The sequence below is a fragment of the Homarus americanus genome, unplaced genomic scaffold, assembly GCF_018991925.1.
Source record: "Homarus americanus isolate GMGI-L3 unplaced genomic scaffold, GMGI_Hamer_2.0 scaffold1024, whole genome shotgun sequence".
NCBI classification, from domain to species: domain Eukaryota; kingdom Metazoa; phylum Arthropoda; class Malacostraca; order Decapoda; family Nephropidae; genus Homarus; species Homarus americanus.
In genome coordinates this window covers 698,953-725,502 of record NW_024715228.1, presented here as the reverse complement: position 1 = coordinate 725,502, position 26,550 = coordinate 698,953, and the positions used below count along the sequence as shown (strand labels likewise).

Below are 26,550 nucleotides of genomic sequence, written 5' to 3'. Positions count from 1 at the left end.
CTGAGTGGTTAAACCCTGAGAATAGCGCCTTGTGAACTACTGTACATTAGTTCGAATCTCTATATTTCACCTCTATAGGATCACGGAAAATCTCCTTTAAGAAGTGATGTTTTGTCAATAATTTATACTTTATATCTATACTTCTTAAGCATTCAGTAGCTGAGTGGTAAAACCTTCGTGCGTAGCTCTGCGGGTTCATGGTTCGATCCTCGCTATGAGAGTAGGTTTATATCTAGAGTGTGATGAGTATAAATTTCTTCATAACTGATACTTGGTTATACTAGGTTAATTCACCAGCCAATAAGCTTGCATTATTTTGGGGTGTTTTACAGTTAGTTCAGTACCTCTGCCTATCCTGACTGACTGATCGTGTTTTTTTCTCTTGAGGGAATTTTTTTTTATTCTTTTCAAATGCATCTCATTACGTTACGCCAGGTACACGGACAGCCCCGCACTAACGCTTAGTCCCATATGATCGCCAGGTGAATGGGTGGTTATCCTGTGTGTGTGTCGGGGCATTAGAACACTGCCATGGTGACGCCGCTGACCAGTCTCTCCGTCACAAACCTGATGTTAATAATCGCCAGCTGTTGATTCACATTTTTTAGGATCAATTAATGTTTTTGTTAGATCACTTAAAGATTAGTTCCCCCAGCTTTATTTCAGTTGATGATTAACTATAAACCGTAACCTAACCTAACCTAACCTAACCTAACCTAACCTAACCTAACCCCCCCAGATAACTTTATGGTGTTTAATCATCAGGTGAAATTATCTTGCAGTTTGGGGTATTATTTAGGTGATGTTAAGGCAGCGGTGGCTGAGTGGGAGCAGCATTCACTTCCTGTCTTAGGGTTCGCTGTATGGTTCGATCCCTTGTGTACCGGAAACTTTGATACTGTCGGTCTTGAAGCTTTGATACTGTCGGTCTTGAAGCTTTGGTACTGTCGGTCTTGAAGCTTTGGTACTGTCGGTCTTGAAGCTTTGGTACTGTCGGCCTTGAAGCTTTGGTACTGTCGGTCTTGAAGCTTTGATACTGTCGGCCTTGAAGCGTTGGTACTGTCGGTCCTGAGATCTTGGTGTAGTCGGCCCTGAAGCCTCGATACTATTGACGCTGGAGCCATGGTATTGTTGAATGTGAAGCCCTGATTATGTTGGCCCTGAAACCTCTGTATGGTCGACCCTGAGATCAAGGTTTCATCGACTTGTGAACCCCAGGTATTGTTGGTTCTCGAAGCTTCTGTTTTCGTGTTCCTGAAGCATCTGGTTTGGTGTTCCTGAAGCTCAGATGTCGTCGGGCCCTTGAAGCCGTGGCGTCAGTGCTCCTGCAGCCATGGTCTAGTTGCCGACTTGCAGGTCTCAAATGTTGGAATCCCTGAAGACGTGGGTATTGGTCCCTGGATCCTTCACGTTATCCCAGGGCCGCCGGGGTATTACCTAGCAAATCCAGGATAGGGGGGGATGGGGGGTAGGAGGAGGAGTGTACGCTTGATCCCTTGGGAAAAAATGCCTCTTGCCGGATACTGAGGGAGGCACCAACATGCATGGCAGACGGGGAGGTGGGCGGGCCCAGATGCCTGTGTTCGAAGTGGACTAACTTGTAGGATAATGTATACACGCATGGTAAACACACACTAACTCCGGGCAGATGAAATATTCGTAAGTTAATAAGTTTTCAGTACCTGAAATTGGACTGGGGCGTTAAATAATGGATGACTTTGGATGATTTAGGTATGTAACGTGTGCAAATTTTGAGTGATTTCGCCGCGCGCGCGTGGTGGGCGGAGCTTAGGCGGAACGCTACATGACAGGCGGTGCGGGGACCGCCCACTCAGTCACCGCGCCACCGTCGTCAAAGCAGGGTAGTCACGACTGTCCTTCTGGCACCTTCTCCACGTGGTCCTCGTCTCCGTCACCCAGCTCCTCCTGGACTGTCATACACGTGTGAATGATTCAACCTTTCTGGAAATTCATTTAGCGGTGTGGACATCACAGGAACGAGACAGAACATTACGGGACTTGTTCTCTGGAGATTATTGGGTGTTATCAAGACAAGTTCCTCCAGCAGGTGTCCACAGTAGGTTGACGGTGTTGGTGGACACAGGCTCAGGCAGGATGAGGCGCGCGCCCTTCTGAAATATTGTCCCGCGGGTCTCTTCCAAGGTAAGTAGTGGCCGCCCTCCTCATGCATTGTGGGCGTGGTGGACTGTGTACTGTGTGGGCGTGGTGGAGTGTGTACTGTGTTTGTGTGGGTGTGGTGGAGTGTGTACTGTGTTTGTGTGGGCGTGGTGGAGTATGTACTGTGTGGGCGTGGTGAAGTGCGTACTGTGTTTGTGTGGGCGTGGTGAAGTGGGGTACTGTGTTTGTGTGGGCGTGATGGAGTGTGTACCGTGTGTGGTGGGCGTGGTGGAGTGTGTATCGTGTGGTGGTGTCTACCGTGTGGTGGGCGTGGTGGGTTTGCGGTGGACGTGGTGGAGTGTGTGCCGTGTGTGGTGGGCGTGGTGGAGAGTGCCGCGTGTGGTGGGCGTGGTGGAGAGGTGCCGTGTGTGGGCGTGGTGGAGAGAGTGCCGTGTGTGGTGGGCGTGGTGGAGTGTGTGCCGTGTGGTGGGCGCAGTGGAGAGAGTGCCGTGTGTGGTGGGCGTGGTGGAGAGAGTGCCGTGTGTGGTGGGCGTGGTGGAGTGTGCCGTGTGTGGTGGGCGTGGTGGAGTGTGTGCCGTGTGGTGGGCGTGGTGAGAGAGTGCCGTGTGTGGTGGGCGTGGTGGAGAGAGTGCCGTGTGTGGTGGGCGTGGTGGAGAGTGCCGTGTGTGTGGGCGTGGTGGAGAGAGTGCCGTGTGGTGGGCGTGGTGGAGAGAGTGCCGTGTGTGGTGGGCGTGGTGGAGAGAGCCGTGTGTGGGCGTGGTGGAGTGTGTGCCGTGTGTGGTGGGCGCAGTGGAGAGAGTGCCGTGTGTGGTGGGCGTGGTGGAGAGTGCCGTGTGTGGTGGGCGTGGTGGAGTGTGTGCCGTGTGTGGTGGGCGCAGTGGAGAGAGTGCCGTGTGTGGTGGGCGTGGTGGAGAGAGTGCCGTGTGTGGTGGGCGTGGTGGAGTGTGCCGTGTGTGGTGGGCGCAGTGGAGAGAGTGCCGTGTGTGGTGGGCGTGGTGGAGAGAGTGGGCCGTGTGTGGTGGGCGGAGTGGAGAGAGTGCCGTGTGTGGTGGGCGTGGTGGAGAGTGCCGTGTGTGGTGGGCGTGGTGGTGTGTGCCGTGTGTGGTGGGCGCAGTGGAGAGAGTGCCGTGTGGTGGGCGTGGTGGAGAGAGTGCCGTGTGTGGGTGGGCGTGGTGGAGTGTGCCGTGTGTGGTGGGCGTGGTGGAGTGTGTGCCGTGTGTGGTGGGCGTGGTGGAGAGTGCCGTGTGTGGGCGTGGTGGAGAGTGCCGTGTGTGGTGGGCGTGGTGGAGAGAGTGCCGTGTGTGGTGGGCGTGGTGGAGGTGCAGTGTGGTGGAGTGTGTGTGGTGGTGGTGGGCGTGGTGGAGAGAGTGCCGTGTGGTGGAGAGTGTGTCGTGTGTGGTGGGCGTGGTGGAGAGAGTGCCGTGTGTGGGCGTGGTGGAGAGAGTGTGTGGTGGGCGTGGTGGAGATAGTGCCGTGTGTGGTGGAGAGTGTGCCGTGTGTGGTGGGCGTGGTGGAGAGAGTGCCGTGTGTGGTGGGCGTGGTGGAGAGAGTGCCGTGTGTGGTGAAGAGTGTGTCGTGTGTGGTGGGCGTGGTGGAGAGAGTGCCGTGTGTGGTGGGCGTGGTGGAGAGAGTGCCGTGTGTGTGGGCGTGGTGGAGAGAGTGCCGTGTGTGGTGGGCGTGGTGGAGATAGTGCCGTGTGTGGTGGAGAGTGTGCCGTGTGTGGTGGGCGTGGTGGAGAGAGTGCCGTGTGTGGTGGGCGTGGTGGAGAGTGCCGTGTGTGTGAAGAGTGTGTCGTGTGTGGTGGGCGTGGTGGAGAGAGTGCCGTGTGTGGTGGGCGTGGTGGAGAGTGCCGTGTGTGGTGGGCGGGAGAGTTGCCGTGTGTGGTGAAGAGTGTGTCGTGTGTGGTGGGCGTGGTGGAGAGAGTGCCGTGTGTGGTGGGCGTGGTAGTGTGTGTACCGTGTGTGGTGGGCGTGGTAGAGTGTGTACAGTTGTGGTAAGGTGTTCCTACACCTCCTGTGGTAACCCGTGTCTCCAAATGGCATCATCGCAGTACTACACCTTTTTGCTCTTTACTCCACGGAATTTCATTTTAGACAATATTTTGCATTATACCACTGCGCCATAACCTTTGACACATCTCATTATAAATCGACATTCCATCAGATTACTTCGACAGACTTGCAGATATTACACCGACAGATCACCACAATACACATTCAACCAAAGGTATGAGATATGGGTGTCTTACGATATTCAAACCCATAAAGCTCTGAGTCTTCTAGCAGTACAGCATTCCGTTGTTGATAATGTTGCCGTGTATATATTGTAATGTTATCAGTGTTGTTAATATTTACCCTATTGACTCACATATTTATAAAATGTCTGTACAGACACACTTTGTCTAACTGTTATGAAGAATGTCTCGAGTATTGCTTCAGTGATATTCCTCTCTGGAACTGACTCGACTGATACTTAATTGTTTCGTGTTCTGAAAATAAACTGAGAAGTAGTGGCAGTCAAGTGCAAAAAGAGGCAGTATCACTGTTTATGAATCAATAGGTATTGGTCGTGTAACGACAGACGTGATTGGTAGATAGGTTGGCCGTTTGTAGACACGGGTTACCACAGGGGGTGTAGGAACACATTTCCGCAACTGGACTATAAATCATAATATGTGATGAACGAGGGCGAGAACTTACCACGTGTTTAATAGTAGTTTGTGTGTGTGTGTGTTTCAGAGGCAGTTGTAAAGATAAGTAATAACGTTTGTGAACACCGTCACAAATAGTCGATAACGCAAGACTCGCCAACGATACTGAAAATTTGGCGATACTAAACATTATGAAAGAAACTCGTGTGTATATGTGTGTTCGTATGGGTGTGTTTGTGTGTGATTGAAAAGGGTTCCAATCTCAATAAAACACCATCGAAAACGAAAATCAGGCGTTGAATGTCCCCGCCGCCGTGGTGCGTGTTGGGAGTACTGTGGGGTCGCGTACTTAAAACAACTTCCATGTAGGCTGACCGGCGGCACTAAAATATTTTGGTGGGTAGCAGAGCTTCTTGGGCTAACTACATCGTGAAACCAGGTATATCTCATGTTAATAATCTTAAGTGTCCTTCTCTTAGTAAGGTAATTTTAGGTCAGTTTCAGTGGACAGAAATGTTTTAGCCTCGTATCCTGATGGGTAAACAGCGAGAAGAGAAGTCAATTTCAAGACACTATTCATACTACGTTCAAATATCAACCGTATATAGGATGTTCTTTAATGTTTATTCTCTTGTGTCATAACCTATTACAGTATTATCCTTATGAGCAATCACTTAACCTACAAAATTCCTCAACTTTGGCCATAATTTCAAACCAAAAGATATAAATAAATTGAAAACGAAATTCTGCTGGGTGGAGGTGCGGCTACATTTTGGTGGTCGGTCGCCTTTGATGTTAAGTGTTCAGCGCCGCCTTGTGTCCTGATCCTCTAACACCTGTACGTTGAATTTTCCTCGTAACAATTGAGTGATATAACTAAAAGATACTCTCCCCTAATTGGCTGACGCAAGGTAAATAAATAAAAAAAATACGAAAATATGACAAAAAATGTAATCCGAATTGCACTAAGACACTCGACTGGCTAGTAAGACCTTTTAAAGTGTACCTACAGCCTTACACAAATACTCTTAATCCCTGATAAGAAACCATTAATATATTCAAGGAGTGTCGGCAGCCTGGGTCACGAAAATATTCTCAATTTTCACCACAATTTATATCACCTGTAGATAGATTATTTTACCTGTACTGTGACTCTACCTGTACTGTGACTCTACCTGTACTGTGACTCTACCTGTACTGTGACTCTACCTGTACTGTGACTCTACCTGTACTGTGACTCTACCTGTACTGTGACTCTACCTGTGCTGTGACTCTACCTGTGCTGTGACTCTACCTGTACTGTGACCTGCTCTACCTGTACTGTGACTCTACCTGTACTGTGACTCTACCTGTACTGTGACTCTACCTGTACTGTGACTCTACCTGTACTGTGACTCTACCTGTGCTGTGACTCTACCTGTGCTGTGACTCTACCTGTACTGTGACTCTACCTGTACTGTGACTCTACCTGTACTGTGACTCTACCTGTACTGTGACTCTACCTGTACTACGACTCTACACGTCTACTATTATTCTACCTCTACTATTACTTAATTACTCAATTATATAAAAATACCGATTATATTTACCCCAGTTTATTATATTTCCTTAACATCATAATACCTGAAGATCGATTATATTGCGTCACTTAATTATATACTCTGATTATATTTACCTGGGCTTATTCTTTGTTACATTCTGTTGTTGTTATATTTCCGTATATAGAAACGTAATGCAAATAGGAGTTACTGTCTCCTTGTTATTATTATTATTATTATTATTATTATTAGTATTAGTATTGTTATTATTATTATTGTTATTATTATTATTATTATTATTATTATTATTATTATTATTATTATTATTGGAAGTTTACTCGATAGTGTGTTTGTCTAACTGGTATATACAACACCGAAAAGTTTTTAAAAAGCTTATTAGCATGTTGCAGGTAAAGCTTAATGAGGCGTTAAAGGTAAAATCTTGATAAGGCGTTACAGGTGAAAGCTTATTTACAGCGTTACAGGTTAAGGGTTATTAAAGCGTTACAGATAAAAGCTTATTAGAGCATTACAGACTGAAAGACGAAACTTTAGCAAGCATTTCAAGGCGTTACAGATAAAAGCTTAATAAAACGTTACAAGTAAAGCTTAAGTCAGGTTAGGTTCAGTTATACTAAATTAAGTCAGGTTAGGTTCGGTTAGTATCTTCGGAAAAATATGAACCCAGGTTATATGAAGGAAACTTCTCGTGAAAGTCTCGGTACATTAACAAAAATTTCATTTCCTTAATCTGTGTTTTATTAAGCCTATGTGTTAGCTGTACCGATCGCTATAGGCCTGCTTCCTCCACTGTTATCGGTATTGTACTAAACACAAATCGGTCTAACCCTCATGAAAAATTGCATAACGAAATGTAAAAACTTTACCCATGAATAATTTTCCAAGATGTAGTGTTGGATTAAGGTAATAGTCCTGAATAATTACATAATGAGATGAATAATTAGTTTACTGTCATGAATAATTACTTACCAAGGTGTACAGCTCAGGTAAATGTCATTAAGATGTGCATGACGTAGTGTAAAATTCAGGTAACTGTTATGATGTGTTGATGAACTATATGTAAATTAGCCTAACCTAACCAACTTAAGATACGTTCCGGTACACGCATGCTCTCCGTCGCTTAGCTCCTGGACTCCGGATTCACAAACGTTCGTAACTGAAGATGTCAGAGGTGATCCAATTGATTAACGTAATCTTATACACACATATTAAATCGTAAAATGGCGTGAAAATTGACCTATGACTCGAATAAGATTATGTTCACGCAGTACTAGATAAGGGGAGTGGGTACAAGTTAGATGCGGTTTTTACATAATTATCTTTGAGGGAAATTTATCGTGTGGGTGTTCGAGCATCTGGTCCGTGGGTCTCTGTGGGTGCGTGGTAAGGCAGCGCTGGCGGCTTCCTGACGACGATGGCGGAGTACTGATGGTGATGGCGGCTTCTTGGCGATGCTGGCGGCTTACTGACGATGCCGGCGGCTTACTGACGATGCTGGCGGCTTCCTGACGACGATGGCGGAGTACTGATGGTGATGGCGGCTTCCTGACGGTGATGGCGGCTTCCTGACGGTGATGGCGGCTTACTGACGATGCTGGCGGCTTACTGACGATGCTGGCGGCTTACTGACGATGCTGGCGCTTACTGACGATGCTGGCGGCTTACTGACGATGCCGCGGCTTCCTGACGATGCGCTGGCGGCTTCCTGACGATGCTGGCGGCTTCCTGACGATGCTGGCGCTTCCTGACGCGATGCTGGGCGGCTTCCTGGACGATGCTTGGCGGCTTCCTGACGATGCTGGCGGCTTACTGACGATGGCGCTTACTGACGATGCTGGCGGCTTACTGACGATGCTGGCGGCTTACTGACGAGATGCTGGCGAATTACTACCGATGCTGGCGGCTTACTGACGATGCTGGCGAATTACCGACGATGCTGGCGGCTTACTGACGACGATGACGGCTTATTGACGACGCTGGCGGCTTACTGACGATGCTGGCGGCTTACCGACCACGCTGGCGGCTTGCCGACGACGCTGGCGGCTTGCCGACGACGCTGGCGGCTTACCGACGACACTGAACACAAGAACATAAGAATGGAGGAAACTGCAGCTGGCCTATTGGTCCATACTGGGCAGTCCCGTTTACACCCAACCCCTATCGTTCATAATATATCCATCCAACCTATGGCGTCTCCTGACGACGCTGGCGGCTGCTCATAACCGCCGCCAAGACATACACCGACACACAACACACCTCGTCACCACAACACAGAGGCTAAGATAATGTTAAAGTGATTCTATTTTATTCAAGAGATAAGTGACAGAGGGAGTTAATAGTTACAGAAACAATTAATTAAAGAAACGAATTAATATGTAAATGAATATATTGTATAATTTATCTTAGAATTCTACTTAACAAGGAAGTGAAAATTTATTTACTCAAACCCGAGTTAAGCTCCCTAAAGGGTGGTTAGTTTAGATTAGGTCAGGTTAGGTTAGATTAGGTTAGGTTAGTTTAGTTTAGTTTAGGTTTATCAATCGACAAAACATTCTCCCAATTATTACCTGTAAACATGGTGATTGGCGCACATATCCCTAACTAATTACGGTGTTAAAGATCAGCTCTTAATTACCGGTCTCACTATCATCATTACACCTTAATTAAGTCACCTGTGTTTAAAAGTAATTAACCATCCTAATTATTGTCTATTAATTATACAGCTCTAAAAATTTTTCTCTTCTTAATTGATTACATAATTAGGGCAGTAAACACCTTCCCTTAATTATGGTAGAAGCATTACTCTTTTTAATTAACGCACTCGAAATTTTCTCTTAATTGACGCACTTACCATCATCCTAACGCACTCTCCTTAACACACTCGGTATAAGTTACATAATAATTATTTTCCTTATAATTATCACACGAGATGTAATTGTATACTCTTAAATAATCTTGGTTTTGTGTGTTTGTTTATATTTACGTGCTTATTTATGTATGTATGTATGTATGTATGTATGTATGTATGTATGTATGTATGTATGTATTATCTTCCTGCTAAGTACGTATTAAAATAAATCCCAATACAATAATTTATTTAATTGTATTTATTTATACATTCAATAATTTATATATCCTCTCAAACATTCACACTTGCCAAAAAACAAATTCATCCACGTAGTTAAAAACAGAAAGTATTCCCCTATACAAAACGACCATTTAAATCTTTTGTATCCTATTTCAATTTTTCTTTTCGATTTTATTTTTTTTTTCGTACACTGGTTCATGATACAGGTGAGTTACAGGTAATCCTTTATAGAGGGGCAGTAGTGTCCACGATCCAGCCTCTGCTAAACTGGCTCGCTGGCCTGGATCATAATGGAGCCATAGGGATATTTGTGAGGGAAATTTGGTTAGGTTATGACTGTGTGTGTGTCTGTCTGTTTGTAGTGTGTTGGGAAAATTGAAGGTTTAGGGGTAGGGGAAGGGGGTTGAGGGGAGGAGGGGGGTAAATTGTCCCTCTATTCTTCCCTCTCTCCCACCTACAGTCTCGAAGTATGGGAGGAGGAGGGGAGATGGATAGATGGGAGAAGGGGAGTAATTATACTTATGTTTAGTTAAAGATTGAATCAATTTGTCTTTGAACTTTGGCGCTTGAAAGGTCGTGGAGGAGGGAGGAAGGAGAAGAGAAGGAGTGAGAATGACAGGGAGAGGGGAGGAAGAGAGAAGAGAAGGAGGAGAATGACAGGGAGAGGGAGGAAGAGAGAAGAGAAGAGGAGAATGACAGGGGAGAGGGAGGAAGAGAGAAGAGAAGGAGTGAGAATGACAGGGAGAGGGAGGAACAGAGAAGAGAAGGAGTGAGAATGACAGGGAGAGGGAGGAACAGAGAAGAGAAGGAGTGAGAATGACGGAGAGGGAGGAACAGAGAAGAGAAGGAGTGAGAAAAGAAAGAAATAGTGAGACAATAGGAAGAAGAGTAACATAGAATCACATAAATTTACTCGGATTATATCGCAGAATCACACAGTATCATCAAGAATCACTTCATGTCATAATAACCACATAGTACATTAAGAACACGCCTAAACCGAGTCATTAATAATCCAACCAAACAACACAGCTGAAATGTTCGTCTGTTTACACTTAAGATTCTACGAGTTATTGAGGATAATTTAACCTAACTTTGAGAATCTGAAAAAAAAATTGTACCGGATTAGATATTTTTCCATAGTAGAATTTTCATAGATCTTTATACGTTCACTCTGCCCTCCTGATCACTAACTACTCCTACCACTAACTACGATTAACTACTGTAATATCCCCGACTGTTGGTTATGAGAGGCCGTGTAGACTCTCCGTTTAAACTTTCTTAATCTATCTTTGATCGAGTTAATTTGCATATACTCAATAATTGCAGAAGTTGAATACTGCAACATGACCATCTGTGTCTCCTCTGGTAGACTGGATTTTGTCGAAAGTGTGTTGATAACATTTTTAATTATGGCGATAATTATGATTATTATTTACACTATACGAGCTTGGAGGCGGTGTGGGTGTGCTTGAGGGCGTGGGTACAGTGCAAAAGAATTCAATTTTGAATTTTGTCACGTACAGCGGCTAGTTTATTGTACATCCCATACTCATCCTGTGAGGGGTAGTGCAAAAGGATTACAGAGTCGAGGTCACAAAGGGTGTGTATAACAGTCCCCGGTGGAGGTCAGGATGTTAAGGTATTGAATATTACTGAGAGGTATTCAAGCACATGGTGTGTTTGGTTCTGTACGTGGTGTAAAGATGTGGGCGTGGGTGCGGGCGGCCCTCTCAGTGTTGTGGTGGTGATGGCATTTGTTGAAGGTCGGTATAATATCAAGCTGGGTGTTATTAATCAACTCAACCAGCACCCTGTTCATCTTCTTCCTCCTCTTCCTCTTTCCTTCCCTTTACGTTGTGTGTTTTCCTCATCCACATTCTCCCTCACATACTTTCATCCACATTCTGCCTCTTCCTTCATCCATATCCTTCCTCACATTATCCACATCTCCCTCAACACCCTCCCTCACACACCCTCAACACCTCTCACACCCCCTCAACACCTCAACACCCCCAAGACTCCTCCCCACACCCTCAACACCTCACACCCCCCACACCTCACACCCCAACACCTCACACCTCAACACCTCACACCTCAACACCTCCCCACACCTCCCACACACCCTCAACACCTCCTCAACCCCCCACACAACCCCTCAACACCTCCTCACACTTTCAACACCTCACACCTCAACACCCTCCCCACCCTCAACACCTCCCTCACACCCTCAACACCTCTCAACACTTCTCACACCTCAAACACCTCCCCACACCCTCTCACACCTCAACACCCCCTCACACCCTCAACACCTCACACCTCAACACCTCCTCACACCCCCACCTCACACCCTCAACACCTCCTCACACCCTCAACACCCTCCCACACACCCTCACACCCCTCAACACCTCACACACACCTCAACACCTCCCCACACCTCCCACACACCCTCACACCTCCCACACACCTCAACACCTCACACTTCAACACCCTCCCTCACACCCTCCCTCACACTTCGGTCAATTAGTGTTTAATAATAAAAACAAATTATAATACAAATCTGTACAAATCACTAAACTATTATACATTTTCCCTTTAAGTAAATTTAACCCAATTCTGTTTAGCATTTTTTAAAGAATTAATTGCGTAGGTATAATGAAGTAACGTATAATTAATTTTTTTATTAGTATTTTACTTCTTTAATAATATAAGTAGGACAGGGTGTTTAGTTAAAGAGTTACTTCACTGTAAATAACCTCACCTGGCAGTGTACTTTATGGCCAGGTGTGTAAAGGTTAATGAGACTCGCTCCTCGATTCTGGACGGGTATCGAACCTTAGGACTATACACCTGCGAGTCTCATAACCTTATCATATCGTTCGTGTTGTTATTCGATAAATCAACAACATTATACACCATCAACGTCTCACGCAAGCTGCACCTCCACCCACCGCGTTCATTAGTAGATTAAATTTAATTATTCATAAGGAACCGAGTCACTGTTATTTACTTGGAAAAATCATTGCGTTTATTAGTGGTGTAAGAGCGTGGTAAATATTATTAATTTTTCACCATTTTTCACTCACGATACACCTGGTCGTGAATGAATCGCTTACGTCACAATCCTCGTAGGTAAACAGGGTTAATTATGAAAAGGTGTTGACAATATTTTCTGTATTCATGAATGTTCTCACGTGATGTAAATATTGAATGTAATGTGACCACAGCTTGGAGTAGGTGTTAATGTCTTATACGCTTGGGGTAGTGGTGGTAGTGTTCTGTTTATTGAATGACACATACACACACACACACACACACACATACACACACACACACATACACACACACACACATACACACACACACACACACACACACACACACAGAACATTTCATAAGTATATAGAAGCATATCACTGTAAAAGTTAAGCTAAGGATACATACATTTATTTCGTAAAGAGAAATGCCCACAGCTTTAACCCTTTGAGGACGATGATTTAACCCTTTGAGGACGATGATTTAACCCTTTGAGGACGATGATTTAACCCTTTGAGGACGAGGATTTAACCCTTTGAGGACGATAATTTAACCCTTTGAGGACGACGATTTAACCCTTTGAAGACGATGATTTAACCCTTTGAGGACGAGGATTTAACCCTTTGAGGACGGTTAACCCTTTGAGGACGAGGTTAACCCTTTGAGGACGATGAGTTAACCCTTTGAGGACGATGGTTAACCCTTTGAGGACGATGATTTAACCCTTTGAGGACGATAATTTAACCCTTTGAGGACGATGATTTAACCCTTTGAGGACGACGATTTAACCCTTTGAAGACGATGATTTAACCCTTTGAGGACGATGATTTAACCCTTTGAGGACGATGATTTAACCCATTGAGGACGATGATTTATAAACTATCGCCAGCAAGGAGGTCAACCACACGTCCTCCAAGACTTATGCTGTGAGTGTTTCGTGTTAGTTAAGTCACTTCGCTCTACAGTAATGGCGGCAACAGACTCACGGGAATTCTGAGTTTCATGTAGGTCGAGAAGTTGTGTCGTGGCTTAGGGGAGAGATTCGTCGTCACAGTCCAGGTAACGAGGAAGATTTTTAACGTGAGAATACCTGGGACTTAAGGTTGAGTTGTAGGAGTGGTTGTTGTTACTCGATGGTGGTGGTAAGGTGGTGATAGGGGCGGTGGTAGTGGTGATGGCGGCGCTGTGGTCGATGGCCTTCCTTCCTCCTCCACCCTTGCTAGTTGACGCCCCTGGTTCATGACCGCCACCTACCCAGTTCACTATATTCACCTTAAGGTATTTCAGTTAATCACCTTTTAATTAACGTCACTCATTCAGGTAACATGAAAACCAGAGAGATAGGAGTTTATTTAATTGACGTGATATACAAATATTAATTATCACAAGAATGTTAATCCGACTCTTAATTTAACACGCGTTCAATATATAGATTATAAATTCCCTAACTCAAGACCCTGAACGTTCGTCTTTCAATGATTCTTATATTCCTCACAAATAATAATACTCATTCCTGACATCCGCCATACTTCTCAATGTAAAAAAAAAAGTTACGCATTCTTGGGAGGTTTCCTGGTTAAGGGGAAGCCTCAGGATCTAGGTAGAGCTTGTCCTGTCACCCTAGAATGTCGTCCGTCTTAGAGGAGAACGTCACGAAGAATAATGGGGGAGACAACAGTACCACTCACTCTTCCTCACTGTTCCCTGATCGTGTTCAGTGTCTCAGATCACATGGCGTTGTTTCGGCGGGAAAATATTGTTCTTGGTAAAATAAAACGCATAAAAAGGCAGAAAACTTAATTTAATGTAGTTTTTTTTTACAGCAAGTTAACATTGACGATGAAGTGAGTGTTTACAAATATATCTAGTGTTTCTATTAAATTTATATAAATACCAATGAAATACAGGAGACTATAGGAGTTCTATTATAGGTTTAGGATCCAATAGTAAACAAAAGTAGGATTCTGATGCTCAGGACAAGGGGTAAAACAGGACCAGGGAAGAGTAGAGTTTAAAATGTATACTATACAAACAGTAGGAGCGTTAGAAATAAAATAGACTTGCTGAGGAAACGGTTGTATGTACCGAGAATGTAGACGTCATAGCAATCACCGAAAACTTAGATGAATCTGGCGAGCAAATTTTTATCCAGAAACCACATAGAAGAAGTACAACCTTTTTCTGGACAGGGAAGAGGTAGGAAGGGGGGAGGGGTCGCACTCTTCGTCAAGGATACATTAAAATGTTGTAGTAATAATTCAATAAAAAATTGAAAATAAGGAACCAAGAGTCTGTGTAGGTAGAAATCGTAAGGAAGAAAAAACTAGTATGGGAGTGATTTACAGGCCCCCAAGTCTTGGCAAAAGCAGCTCAGCCCATATGTGGCAGGAAATGGGTAGGGCAAATATAACAACCCTGTGCATTATGGGATTTCAACTGAGAAATATTGGCTGAGACAACATTGCTTGAGGCGACTATGAATCTGAAGACTTCCTAGACACGTACAAGACAATTTTGAAACAACTAATTACAAGAACCTGCTGGGGGTGACAATATATTGGGCCTGGTAACAAATAAAGAAAAATATCAGAATGTCACAGTAGGGGAAGAACTGGGTAACGGTGATTACAGAGAAAATCAGGATTCACCTAAATTCAGGAAACGAAAAAACAATGACAATATGGTCAGAGTCCCAGACTTTCGGTTGGCGGATTATCAGGGGGTTAAGAAGGTGCCTGGGTAGAGTCACCTAGAACAGTCCGTCAGTCCTCCAGTAGGAAGGGGGTGAGGTCATAGATGGCTAACAATTGATCATGACTATAATATATTCACTAGTATACTACATAAAAAGCACAAGAACAAAATATACCATACAGAAAAGAATTAGGTCAAATAAGAATGAGCCAAGGTGGATATTAGAAAACCAAACATGACATAGGAAGGAATAAAAAGAAAAGGAATGTATAAGAAATTGAAGGGAGGAGGAGCATCTCAAGAAATAAGGTATAATAAACTATCTAGGAATGTTAAAAAAGAAAAATGTAAGGAAAGCAAAGCAAAGAGACTATGAAATGAAAATAGCAAGAGAATCCAGAGCGGGATCGAGAGTTTTCGGAATTATATAGGACAAGGTCAAGGATAAAGTTGGGCCTTCCCAAAAGTCAGGGAGGGTGAGAAGTGATAAATAGCAGTGAAGAAATAAGCAAAAGCATTGAACAGCTACTTCTTATCAGTTTTCACAGAAGAAATTTGCCATGAAATTCCAGAGTGGAACCGATATTTAAGGAAAGGAAGAGAATTAAAGAATATCACTATCAGAAAGAGGATGTTCTTAGAAGATAAATAAACTAAAAACGAAAATCCCCCAGGGACCGGATGAAATTTTCCTCGAGGTCTTGAAAGAGTGTAGGGAACAGATTAAGCTTCAGTTACATGCTGTTACAAAATCATTTAGAGCACGGGGTGGTGGCAGACTTGTGGGAAACAGGCAAAATATTTCTATATTCAAAAGGGGCAAACATCGGCGTCAAATTACCACGGCCGATCAGTTTGACGTCAGTAGTGGGGAAAATTTCTTCAATCAATTATAGCAGATAGCATCCGATCGCATCTGAAAGCAAATTAATCTGCGACTCTCAACATGGGTTTACAAAGGGGAGAAAATCTTGTCCTAACAAATCTGCTAACGTTTTTTTACAGGAAAGTCTTCGAGAGTAGTGAATAATGACGAAATTACGATGTTATTTTACTTAGACTTTAGCAAAAACATTTGACAGAGTACCACATCAGAGGCTTCAAGGGAAAAATTAAGGCTCATGGTATCGAGAAAGAAGTTTTACTTGGATAAAAATCATGGCTCACCGATAGAACGCGAAGGAATGGCGTAGATGGTTACTTCTTTAATCACGATGGGGCCGTGTAACCAGTGGGGTACCCCGAGGGTCAGTACTAGGCCCACTCTTGTTCATAATCTACATAAACGATCTAGATACTGGGATCATGATGACATAAGCAAGTTTGCGGATGACACCGAAAATACGGGCAACAAATTAATTCAGGGGCAGGATGCAAATGCATTACAGGAGGATCTAAATAAAACTTTACCGGGGTGAAGGTCTGAAAAATAGCAGGAAATGAAATTCAACACGAGCAAGTGCAGCGTGCCAATAATGGAAGAACAAATACTTATGAATATGCAATGTAAAAACATCAACCTGAAAGTGACTTGTGAAAGAGACCTACAGCAATTTTCCATAAAGCCCGGACCTACGGCTAGAAAACAGTGCGTTAATGTTCCGAAATAAGGCAAACTGAAATTATTGGGTTTTACATCTAGAAGTGTAAATGCCCAGAGTGCCAGAGGTCTTATTGCAGCTATATCTTGCGCTGGTCAGGACACACCTCGATTATGCGGTTCAGTTCTGGTGCCTATTATAGATAGATATAAATTCACTAAGTCGGTGCAGCAAGAATGACAAAAATGATTGGGACTTAAAGAAACCTTCCATATCAAGGATAGGTTAAAGAATTTAACACATTCCCTAGAAAGACGAAAGAGGTGCGGGGAGATATGATACAGAAGTATTTAAGTGGGTGAGGAATCAATAAAGGGGATATAGATAAAGTTCTTATAATATCCGAGCAGGATAGGACTCAGGAGCAACATGTTCCAAGTTAGTAAGTTTAGGTTTAGGAGGAAAAACTGGTTCTAAATAGGGTGGTGGACGAGTGGAACAAGCTTAACAACTTTGTAGTAAGTGCGGGAACTCCTGAAAGTTCAAAGGAAGCAAGATAGATTCATGGATGATAGAGAGTGGTAGTAACTCAAGTCAGGAGCTGCCATGCAAGCCAACCGGCCTAGTGCAGACTCCTATTTTTCTTATGTTCTTATATGAAGGCTGACGTTAAATAAAAGCTTGCTCACTTATCCATCCCCTCGGCTCTGTAGTCTCACCAGCCTCTGGCTGCCAAGCTCTTTCAATAAACCGTTAATTATTTTTATTATTATTATTATTATTATTATTATTATTATTATTATTATTATTTTCTGACTTAACTGGTTGTGTTTTTTCGCACGAGGGAGAAAGGGATGGTTTATGGGTTTATGGCTGTGATTTAGTTCTGGCTATCCGGCTGTACTGTATAACTGGTGTTATTAATTTTACCATAAGCCGGATATGGATATATATTCATTATTAATATCATTATTATTATCATTATGACTTAGATATTTATTGATAGTTATTTCCTTAACTATAATTCATTTCGAAAAAGGAAATAAATTACATCAACAATTAGGCAACTACTAATTTACATACGTGTGAAGGTAATTACTGTTGACAGGTGTGTTGCAGTCTACGGTATTCAGTGTTGCATGTTGCTTTCTGTTGCAGATGACGATGAAACCGGCGGCGGAGACTGAGCGCAACACGAGCCCGCAAGACTGTGCCGGCTGTGGCAAGCGGATCAACGACAGGTGCGTGTTTACCTGTGGTGTACTGGTTAATTACAGGTGTACTCATGTTGGTAGTAGGGGAAAACATCTGTTGTAGGTGTGTGAGTGATGTAGCATTGTAGGGTAGCTGTATTTTGTAGGGTTGCAACATTCACATATACAGTAAGTACAGAAATACTAGAAAATGCATAACGCATACATATACTCATACATATGTAACATTAATACAGGATATACATAGCAGACAAACTTTGTGTAGATAAACATACATAGGTACTTGATATAAATATACGTATACTGTATTTGGTATGAATCTCCGTTAACAATGTGTGGTTCTTCCTCCGTCAGGTACCTGCTGAAGGCGCTGGAGATGTACTGGCACGAGGACTGTCTCAAGTGTGGGTGTTGTGACTGTCGCCTGGGGGAGGTGGGCTCTACTCTCTTTACTAAGGGCAACCTGATCCTCTGCCGCCGTGACTACCTCAGGTTAGTGATGCCTTCTGCTGCGTGTGTGTTTGTTTTCTCTCTCTCTCTCTCTCTCTCTCTCTCTCTCTCTCTCTCTCTTCTCAACTTCACAGATTTCACCTGAATTTACCTTAATTTACCTGACGAAGGTGTGGTGTCCCTCCTTCAGGTTGTTCGGCACGACAGGGTATTGCTCAGCCTGCTCCAAGGTGATCCCGGCCTTCGAGATGGTAATGAGGGCGAGGAACAACGTCTACCACCTTGAGTGTTTCGCCTGCCAACAGTGCAATCACAGGTGAGGTTAGGGTAGGGTAGATCAGGTCAGGTCAGGGTAGGTTAGGTTAGGTTTCGTTAGGTTAGATCTCAATGACCTTACATACCCCCTGTGGGTTCTCAAGTTTCCCTAAGACGAATTATGTAGTCAGAAACACACACACACACACACACACACACACACTCTCTCTCTCTCTCTCTCTCTCTCTCTCTCTCTCTCCTAGTAAGTAAGTAAAATATTCACTTGCCTTAACAAACTTCTCTTTCTATCCAATTAATCTGCGCAAGTCGCGGCTCTTTAACTGCCTCACTTAGTTTAATTACCGATGGTGTTTAGTTTAATTAGGGCAGGAGGTGACTTGAGGGGTGTCGTTAGGGCGGCGTCCGAACCCGTTCACATGAGCCCGGTGGTGTGTGTGTGTGTGTGTGTGTCAGGATGATGGTGGTGGTGATGTGTGTATAGTCGTGGTTGTGTGTGTGTGTGTGTGTGTGTCAGGGTGATGGTGGTGGTGATGTGTGTGTATATGGTCGTGGTTGTGTGTGTGTGTGTGTGTCAGGGTGATGGTGGTGGTGAGTGTGTGTGTGTGTGTATATGGTCGTGGTTATGTGTGCGTGCGTGCGTGCGTGTGTGTGTGTGTGTGTGTGTGTGTGCCCTATTATTTCTAAGTTAAACGAATCTATTTTTAGTTTATGAAGTAATACAAGCTAACTTTTGTAATGGAGTTCTTGAAAACACTCTTCTTTTCACTCAAAACACCAACACACTCTTCTTTCACTCCAGCAACACAACACACTTTCCTTTCACTAGCAACGCCAACACACACACTCCTTTCACTCTCTATTAACGCCAGCACACTCTTCTTTCACTATTACACACACTCTTCTTTCACTCTACAACGCCAACACAACTTCTTTCCCCAGCAACGCCAACACCTCTCCTCTATTAACGCCAACACTCTTCTTTCCTCTAGCAACGCCAACACACTCTTCTTTCCTCCAGCAACGCCAACACCTCTTCTTTCACTCTATACGCCAACACACTCTTCTTTCACTCTAGCAACGCCAACACACTCTTCTTTCACTCCAGCAACGCCAACACACTCTTTCACTCTATTAACACCAGCACACTCTTCTTTACTCTGCAACGCCAACACACCTCCTTTCACTCTGTAACGCCAACACACTCTTCTTTCCTCTCTAATACGCCAACACACTCTTCTTTCCTCCAGCAACGCCAACACACTTTCCTTTCACTAGCAACTCCAACACACTCTTCTTTCACTCTATTAACGCCAACACACTCTTCTTTCACTCTAACGCAACACACCTCCTTTCACTCTAGCAACTCCACACACTGTTTTCACTCCAGTAACACCAACACACTCTTCTTTCACTCTAGTAACACCAACACACTCTTCTTTCACTCTGCTAACGCCAACACACTCGTTTTCACTCCAGTAGCCAACACACTCTTCTTTCACTCGAGTAACACCAACACACTCTTCGTTCCTCTAGCAACGCCACACCTCGTTTTTCACTCCAGTAACACCAACACACTCTTTTTCACTCTATTAACGCCAACACACTTTCCTTTTCACTAACGCCAACACACTCTTCTTTCCTCCAGTAACGCCAACACTCTTCTTTCTCACTCTAGTAACGCCAACACACTCTTCCTTCACTCTAGTAACGCCACCACACTCTTCCTTCACTCTAGTAACGCCAACACTCTTCTTTCACTCTAGTAACGCCAACACACTTCCTTCACCTACCTGTGTTACCTGAATCTCCAATGTGTTCAGTCAATTAACAGGTAAGGAAATATTCCTCGAAATAAATAAAAAGTAGAGAGACTTACTTGAATATGTATATTTATTTTTTATTTATATTTTGAGACAGACAGCATAGACGAACCAGAACGAGACAGACAGACAGACAAGACAGACGAACGAACGCACAGACAGACAGACACAGACGCAGACAGACAGACAGACAGACAGACATACACACAGACGACAGAACACAAAGACAGACAGACACAGACAGACAGACAGACAGACAGACAGACAGACATAGACAGACGAGCAGACAGACAGACATACACACAGACAATAAAACCAGGATGTCGAAACAGTGCTATTGTTACATTGCTAATTATGAACAACAGGAAGACAAAAGGTGAACTTCAAGGCACACACACACACTAATTAGCCATTGACCAGGTATATTATCTTGAGTCTTTACTACACTAATCACCCATTAAACTCTATAAAATAACTAAGACCTTTAACCACCTTAGAGAAGTAATTACTGTGTAGGTATGTTGTTTACCGGTTGTATAATTACTGTGTACGTATGTTATTTACCTGGAAGTAACCTGGATTTAGTAAGAATTATATGTTATTTTAGCATTGACGAACCAAGGCAGTGGAGAGTGGTGTATGACGTCATCACTTAATGTAAACAAAACTTAGTGTCTTGTGTTATATGACGTCATCACTTAATGTAAACAAAACTTAATGCCTAGTGTTATATGACGTCATCACTTAATGTAAACAAAACTTAATGCCTAGTGTTATATGACGTCATAACTTAATGTAAACAAAACTTAATGCCTAGTGTTATATGACGTCATAACTTAATGTAAACAAAACTTAATGCCTAGTGTTATATGACGTCATAACTTAATGTAAACAAAACTTAATGCCTAGTGTTATGTGACGTCATAACTTAATGTAAACAAAACTTAATGCCTAGTGTTATATGCCGTCATAACTTAATGTAAACAAAACTCAATGCCTAGTGTTATATGACGTCATAACTTAATGTAAACAAAACTCAACGCCTTTATAGTCAGGTTACATATAGAACCAGGAAGTAAATCACAGTATTTTATCGAGTCATTTTTGTACCTTTTAGAGCACAGTGTTTATCTGATAGACTTAAATTACCTTACCTTTATACATAGAGACAATAGATAGATTAAACCGATAGACAGGTAGATTGATTAACACACGTTTATACAGAGAGACAAATAGATTAACACAGACAGATGAAAACACACACACACACACACACACACACACACACACACAAGCAGAAACACACACAAGCACACACACACACACACACACACTACAAGCAAAGAAACAGACACACACCCACCCACCAACAGACAGAGACAGTGAGCCCCTCGTAAAGTCGAGGCTGCCAGACAGTTTGTTACTCCCCACGACTGTAGTTTTTAAGCTATTGAGGAGCACTGATCTGGGGCCGCTAGTAGGGGAGGGCAGAGGGACGTGCTGGTGTGGGGAGGGGCAGAGGACGACAATTAGTGAGTGGAGGGAGCAAAGGGACGATGCTGGTGAGGGGGGAGGGCAGAGGGACGTGCTGGTGGGGGGGCAGAGGGACGTGCTGATGGGGGGGAGGGGGCAGAGGGACGTGTAAGTGAGTGGAGGGACAGAGGGGAGTGTAAGTGAGGGGAGGGGCAGAGGACGTGTAAGTGGGGGGAGGGGCACAGAGGAAGTGTAAGTGTGTGGAGGGACAGAGGGACGTGTAAGTGAGGGAGGGCAGAGGGGACGTGTAAGTGAGGGGGAGGGGCAGAGGGAGGGCAGAGGGGACGTGTAAGTGAGGGGAGGGACAGAGGGGACGTGTAAGTGAGTGGAGGCGAAGAAGAGATAGAGGGAAAGAGGGAGAAACGAAGGAATAAGTGAGAGAGAAAGCGAGAGACAACTGATGGCCACAACTCATCATAACCTGGTATTAGTGAGTTAGTGGTGGAGGAAAGGTCACCTTATGCATGCAGACAACACCCTGGCAGGAGAGAGTAAGGAGGGAGGGAGAGAAACAGCTGACGACTAAAGACTCATTATAACCTGACATTAGTGGCGAGTGGAGGGGTTAGGTTATACATGCAGATGACCCCTGGCAGGAGGGTGGTGTGTGTATAGAGTGTGGTGTGGGTATGTGTGTGTAGTGTGGTGGTGTGTGTGTGTGTGTTAAGATAGGGAGCAACACAAACTACTTCACCTGAAACACTGAAGAGATACATTCCTAAAAAAACCTAACCTAACCTAATTACCCTCTTCTCCTTTGACTTGAGTTTGACGATAAATAATAATAATATCATAGCAGCCATAACTCTTACTAATTTTATCTACAAGTTTCAACACAATACCTCAGAGGGGAGGGAGGAAGAGTTGAACTTTCTAAAACAAATTGATAGAATTAACAGATGAACAACACAACTTGATAGTTATTTTTTTATCACTAATTAATGTTATATCTTAGTAGATGACTGTTCAGGTAGAGAGAAAGAACATCACCTGGTTGGTGTTTTTTAATAGTATAGTTGAGTCATCCCTGAAAAAAGAAGAATATACATTATACAGGATACATAGAAGACAGTGTTCAGAAGACAAGGGGAGGTGCAGCACGTCTCCCCGGCACGGCACCCTACTCATCCCCGCCCACCAGAATTACTATGCAAAGGCCCCTAATTTTTGCGTGTTAACTTCGATGGAGCATTTCTTTCAGTTAAGCCCTAAAATCCTGGGTATTAGGTCTCGCTTGATTAGGCTCCGTGTAGGATTTTAGGGTAATGAGTTTCGAGATATTTATAAAAGTTTAGTGTTGGAGCAGCCGATTTGATGGCGTATTCATGGAGGGGGAGGCGGCTCAGTGATGCCGACCCCCGTTGTTTACTCTGGTTCCTTGAGAGCTCCAGTTTCCCTTGTTTGTTTGATACGAATATCCACTTGTTTACGTGATAGGTTATTTTCGTGGTGTTTTCTGAGTCACTGTTGGTTGAAGACATTGAAGGATTTTGTTGATATTCGTTTTCTATGGATAACTTCTCTCGGATATATTTTCCTGGGGTGTAGTAGAGTGGTGGAGATTACGACGACTTAACCTAAAGAGACGTAAGAAATTCAAGTCTCATGCTAATGATGGAGTGAATTAGTGGCCGGGTTTACGTGTGTCGTTACAAATGAGATTGTCATGGGAGCGAGGAGGGGGGGGGACGCTGTAAAACGGAGTGGGAAGATTTCAAACTTGTATTCCTTGCCTCGGTATTATTCTAGGCTCGGCTCAGAATCACCACGTACGAGTGTAAGGTAAACATGATATAAAATCGTATCGCAATATGTGGTAATGTCTATTCCTTACGGTAAAATACGGAAGAAAGATTCAACATTCCCCCTCGCGGGCCGTAAGCTTCAACACACCCACAAATCCCGCCGAGGTCCTGTACCAAATGCTCGTATTTTCTCGCGGATATCCAGCAAATGCGCGCAGCTCCCCCTCGCATTTCGCGCGAGTATTTTTGAATACTGGGCGGCCGTGTCTAGGATTTGGAATGGCAGGTCCGGGTTTTGTTGTTGTTTGTCCGTTTTTTCTGTGTGTGTCTCCCAGTCTGTTTGTTCTGCCGGGAAGACTTGATTCCTGGCCCGTCTTCCCTCCACACCAGAGCGTCTTTTCACTTGAGCGTTTCACGGCAGAATGTCTTCATTGTTGTTCTGAGGCGAGGATTTGTTTTATCTGGCAAGATAGACGAATTATTGGCCATCTATTCTTCAACTGAATTCACCAAGTCTTAAGAACTAGTTGATGATAATATTAAGTTAGTATAACCTTGAATAAACATTGGGTGATATGTACAAAGCGTAATACCTGTAATGGGTCGAGTTAAAGTCTGAACACAGGTGCTACTATACGGGAGCTACTATACAGGCGCTATTACACTTGTTCTGACCACAGGCGTTACTACACAGGTCCTGACCACAGGTGTTGTTACACAGGTTCTGCGTTGGTGACAAGTTCTACCTGTGTGACAACAAGATCCTGTGTGAGTATGACTACGAGGAGCGGCTGGTGTTCGCCTCCATGGCCTGTACTCCCTCCAGCCTCGCCCAGCTCAAGCGGCAGATCGGCGGCCTTGAGGTACGTACGACCCCCTCTACAACCCCCTCACGACCTCTCCCACGACCCCTTCCACGACCTCTCCCACGACCTCTCCCACGACCTCCCCCACGACCCCTCCCACGACCTCTCCCACGACCTCTCCCACGACCTCCTTCACAAAACCTTGTTCAAGAGAAAATTTAGGAAATCTGTTTTCACCTAATGTATTCTGCATTTTTTAATAATCCAGGTATACTGCTGGAACACCATAGTCTTGTTTAATGTGTGTGGGTGTCTGTGTCTGTGCTTGCGTTTGTGTAGTACCGCACCCTTTCACTTCGCCCTGGGTTGAGCTATGCGTATTTCCTCACTGCCTACAGGGTCCTGCCATCATCGACGAGTCCCGCAAGCCTACCGCCGCCGCCGCCACCACCACCTCCACACCCCTCCACAACACGGCCCTCCACCACCATCACCACACAACCACACCCACACAGCAGCAGCTCCAACCCCAACAGCAGGCATCACAGCTCCTACAGCAGCAACAAGGACAGCAAGGGCAGCAACAGCAGGTACAGCAGCAGCAACAAGCACAACAAGCACAACAGCAACAGGGGCAGCCACCACCCACAGCAGCTCAACAGCGGCCCATGGTCACGTGATGCCCCACCCGGCCCATACAGTCACCTGTCTACGGACCATGAACCACCGCACTGGACTTAACTATATACTAAATTTATACATTGAATTTATATGATAAATTTATATATCATGAATATTTCTACTGTACATTATGTTAGTTACGAGTATATGAGCCAGTGGTCCAGGGCCTCACGACAGCTGACTGGGTATAAACTACGGTGTATATACTGTACATAAGCCGTCAACAGTACTAGCTTGGTGGTGTTGCTTCACCCAGTCAAGAACTACCAAAGTGATGTGATGTAAGTTCTAGTCTTCCTCCTCCACACCCCCTACTCGTCCTCTACCTCCTACTCGTCCTCCACACCCCTACTCGCTCCACACCTCCACCCATCCTCCACACCCCCTACTCGTCCTCCACGTCCTCCACCACCACCTCCTCAGTAATGGTCGTGTCCAGCTGTTGTCTCTCACCCTTGATCTGTGACTCCCAACGCTTGTTACAGCCTCCGTATGTCACCCCATAAAGGGTTTAAAGACGTCATCATCTAGAGTGTGAGTCTAGGATGTAATTTATTTTAAAGACCTCTTGAAAAATGTTGATTATTTTATTATGTATGTATATATTATTACCCCCCTCCTCCTCCTCTCACCCCTACTTCCCCTTCCCCTGTATAGTTCATCCTCCAACCTCACCCCCCCCTCTAAATGTACAGTTCCTCTTCCATTCCTCTCACCTGTATAGCTCCCCTCACCCCCGCTGTGGTATAATACATGTACCAGACTCGTGTACGATATGTTGTAACAAGTCTAGTCAGTCGCCAGCTGTGATTCCTAAGTCGTGGGTTGTGCAGTGTTCCCAGCTGAGTCGAGTCGTCACTACAACATCCCATTATGGTCTCCAACACTGAGTGGTCGGACGCCAGTGACCAGATTCACAGAGTTTACGTAAGTTAAATTTGTCTCCCAGTTGGTGCTAAGTAAACGTATCTAGTTAGGGTAAAGGATAAGTGTGATTTTGAGGCCACTTGTGGTTGTTTTTATTAAGAGGAATATTGAACCCGCGGTGTGAGAGGGCCGGGGGTACAGTGAGGAGCCCCCGGCCCTCTCACACCGCGGGCTCCTCACTGTACCCCGGCCCTCTCACACCTCGGGCTCCTCACTGTACCCCGGCCCCCTCACACCTCGGGCTCCTCACTGTACCCCGGCCCCCTCACAACGCGGGCTCCTCACTGTACCCCGGCCCCCTCACAACGCGGGCTCCTCACTGTACCCCGGCCCCCTCACAACGCGGGCTCCTCACTCTACCACTAACTCGCGTGCGCCAGCCACTTGTCAG

General features: G+C 44.7%; 1 protein-coding gene across 1 annotated transcript; it reads left to right on the top strand.

The window, feature by feature from the left end:
- Positions 1-1,852: 1,852 nt before the first annotated feature.
- Positions 1,853-25,572, top strand: LOC121857107 (LIM domain only protein 3-like). Its single transcript, XM_042352990.1, has 6 exons — positions 1,853-2,163; positions 17,866-17,948; positions 18,276-18,413; positions 18,562-18,687; positions 24,467-24,608; positions 24,950-25,572. Exons 2-6 carry the CDS (start codon positions 17,866-17,868, stop codon positions 25,229-25,231), a joined length of 771 nt encoding a protein of 256 aa, XP_042208924.1. The 5' UTR covers positions 1,853-2,163; the 3' UTR covers positions 25,232-25,572.
- Positions 25,573-26,550: the final 978 nt, after the last annotated feature.

Excerpts from the sequence above, each read along its gene's own strand:
- LOC121857107 (XM_042352990.1), top strand. The coding sequence starts at position 17,866 with ATGACGATGAAACCGGCGGCGGAGACTGAGCGCAACACGAGCCCGCAA. Across the intron at positions 17,949-18,275 it reads GGCAAGCGGATCAACGACAG|GTACCTGCTGAAGGCGCTGG; the intron begins GTGCGTGTTTAC and ends TTCCTCCGTCAG. Across the intron at positions 24,609-24,949 it reads GGCAGATCGGCGGCCTTGAG|GGTCCTGCCATCATCGACGA; the intron begins GTACGTACGACC and ends CACTGCCTACAG.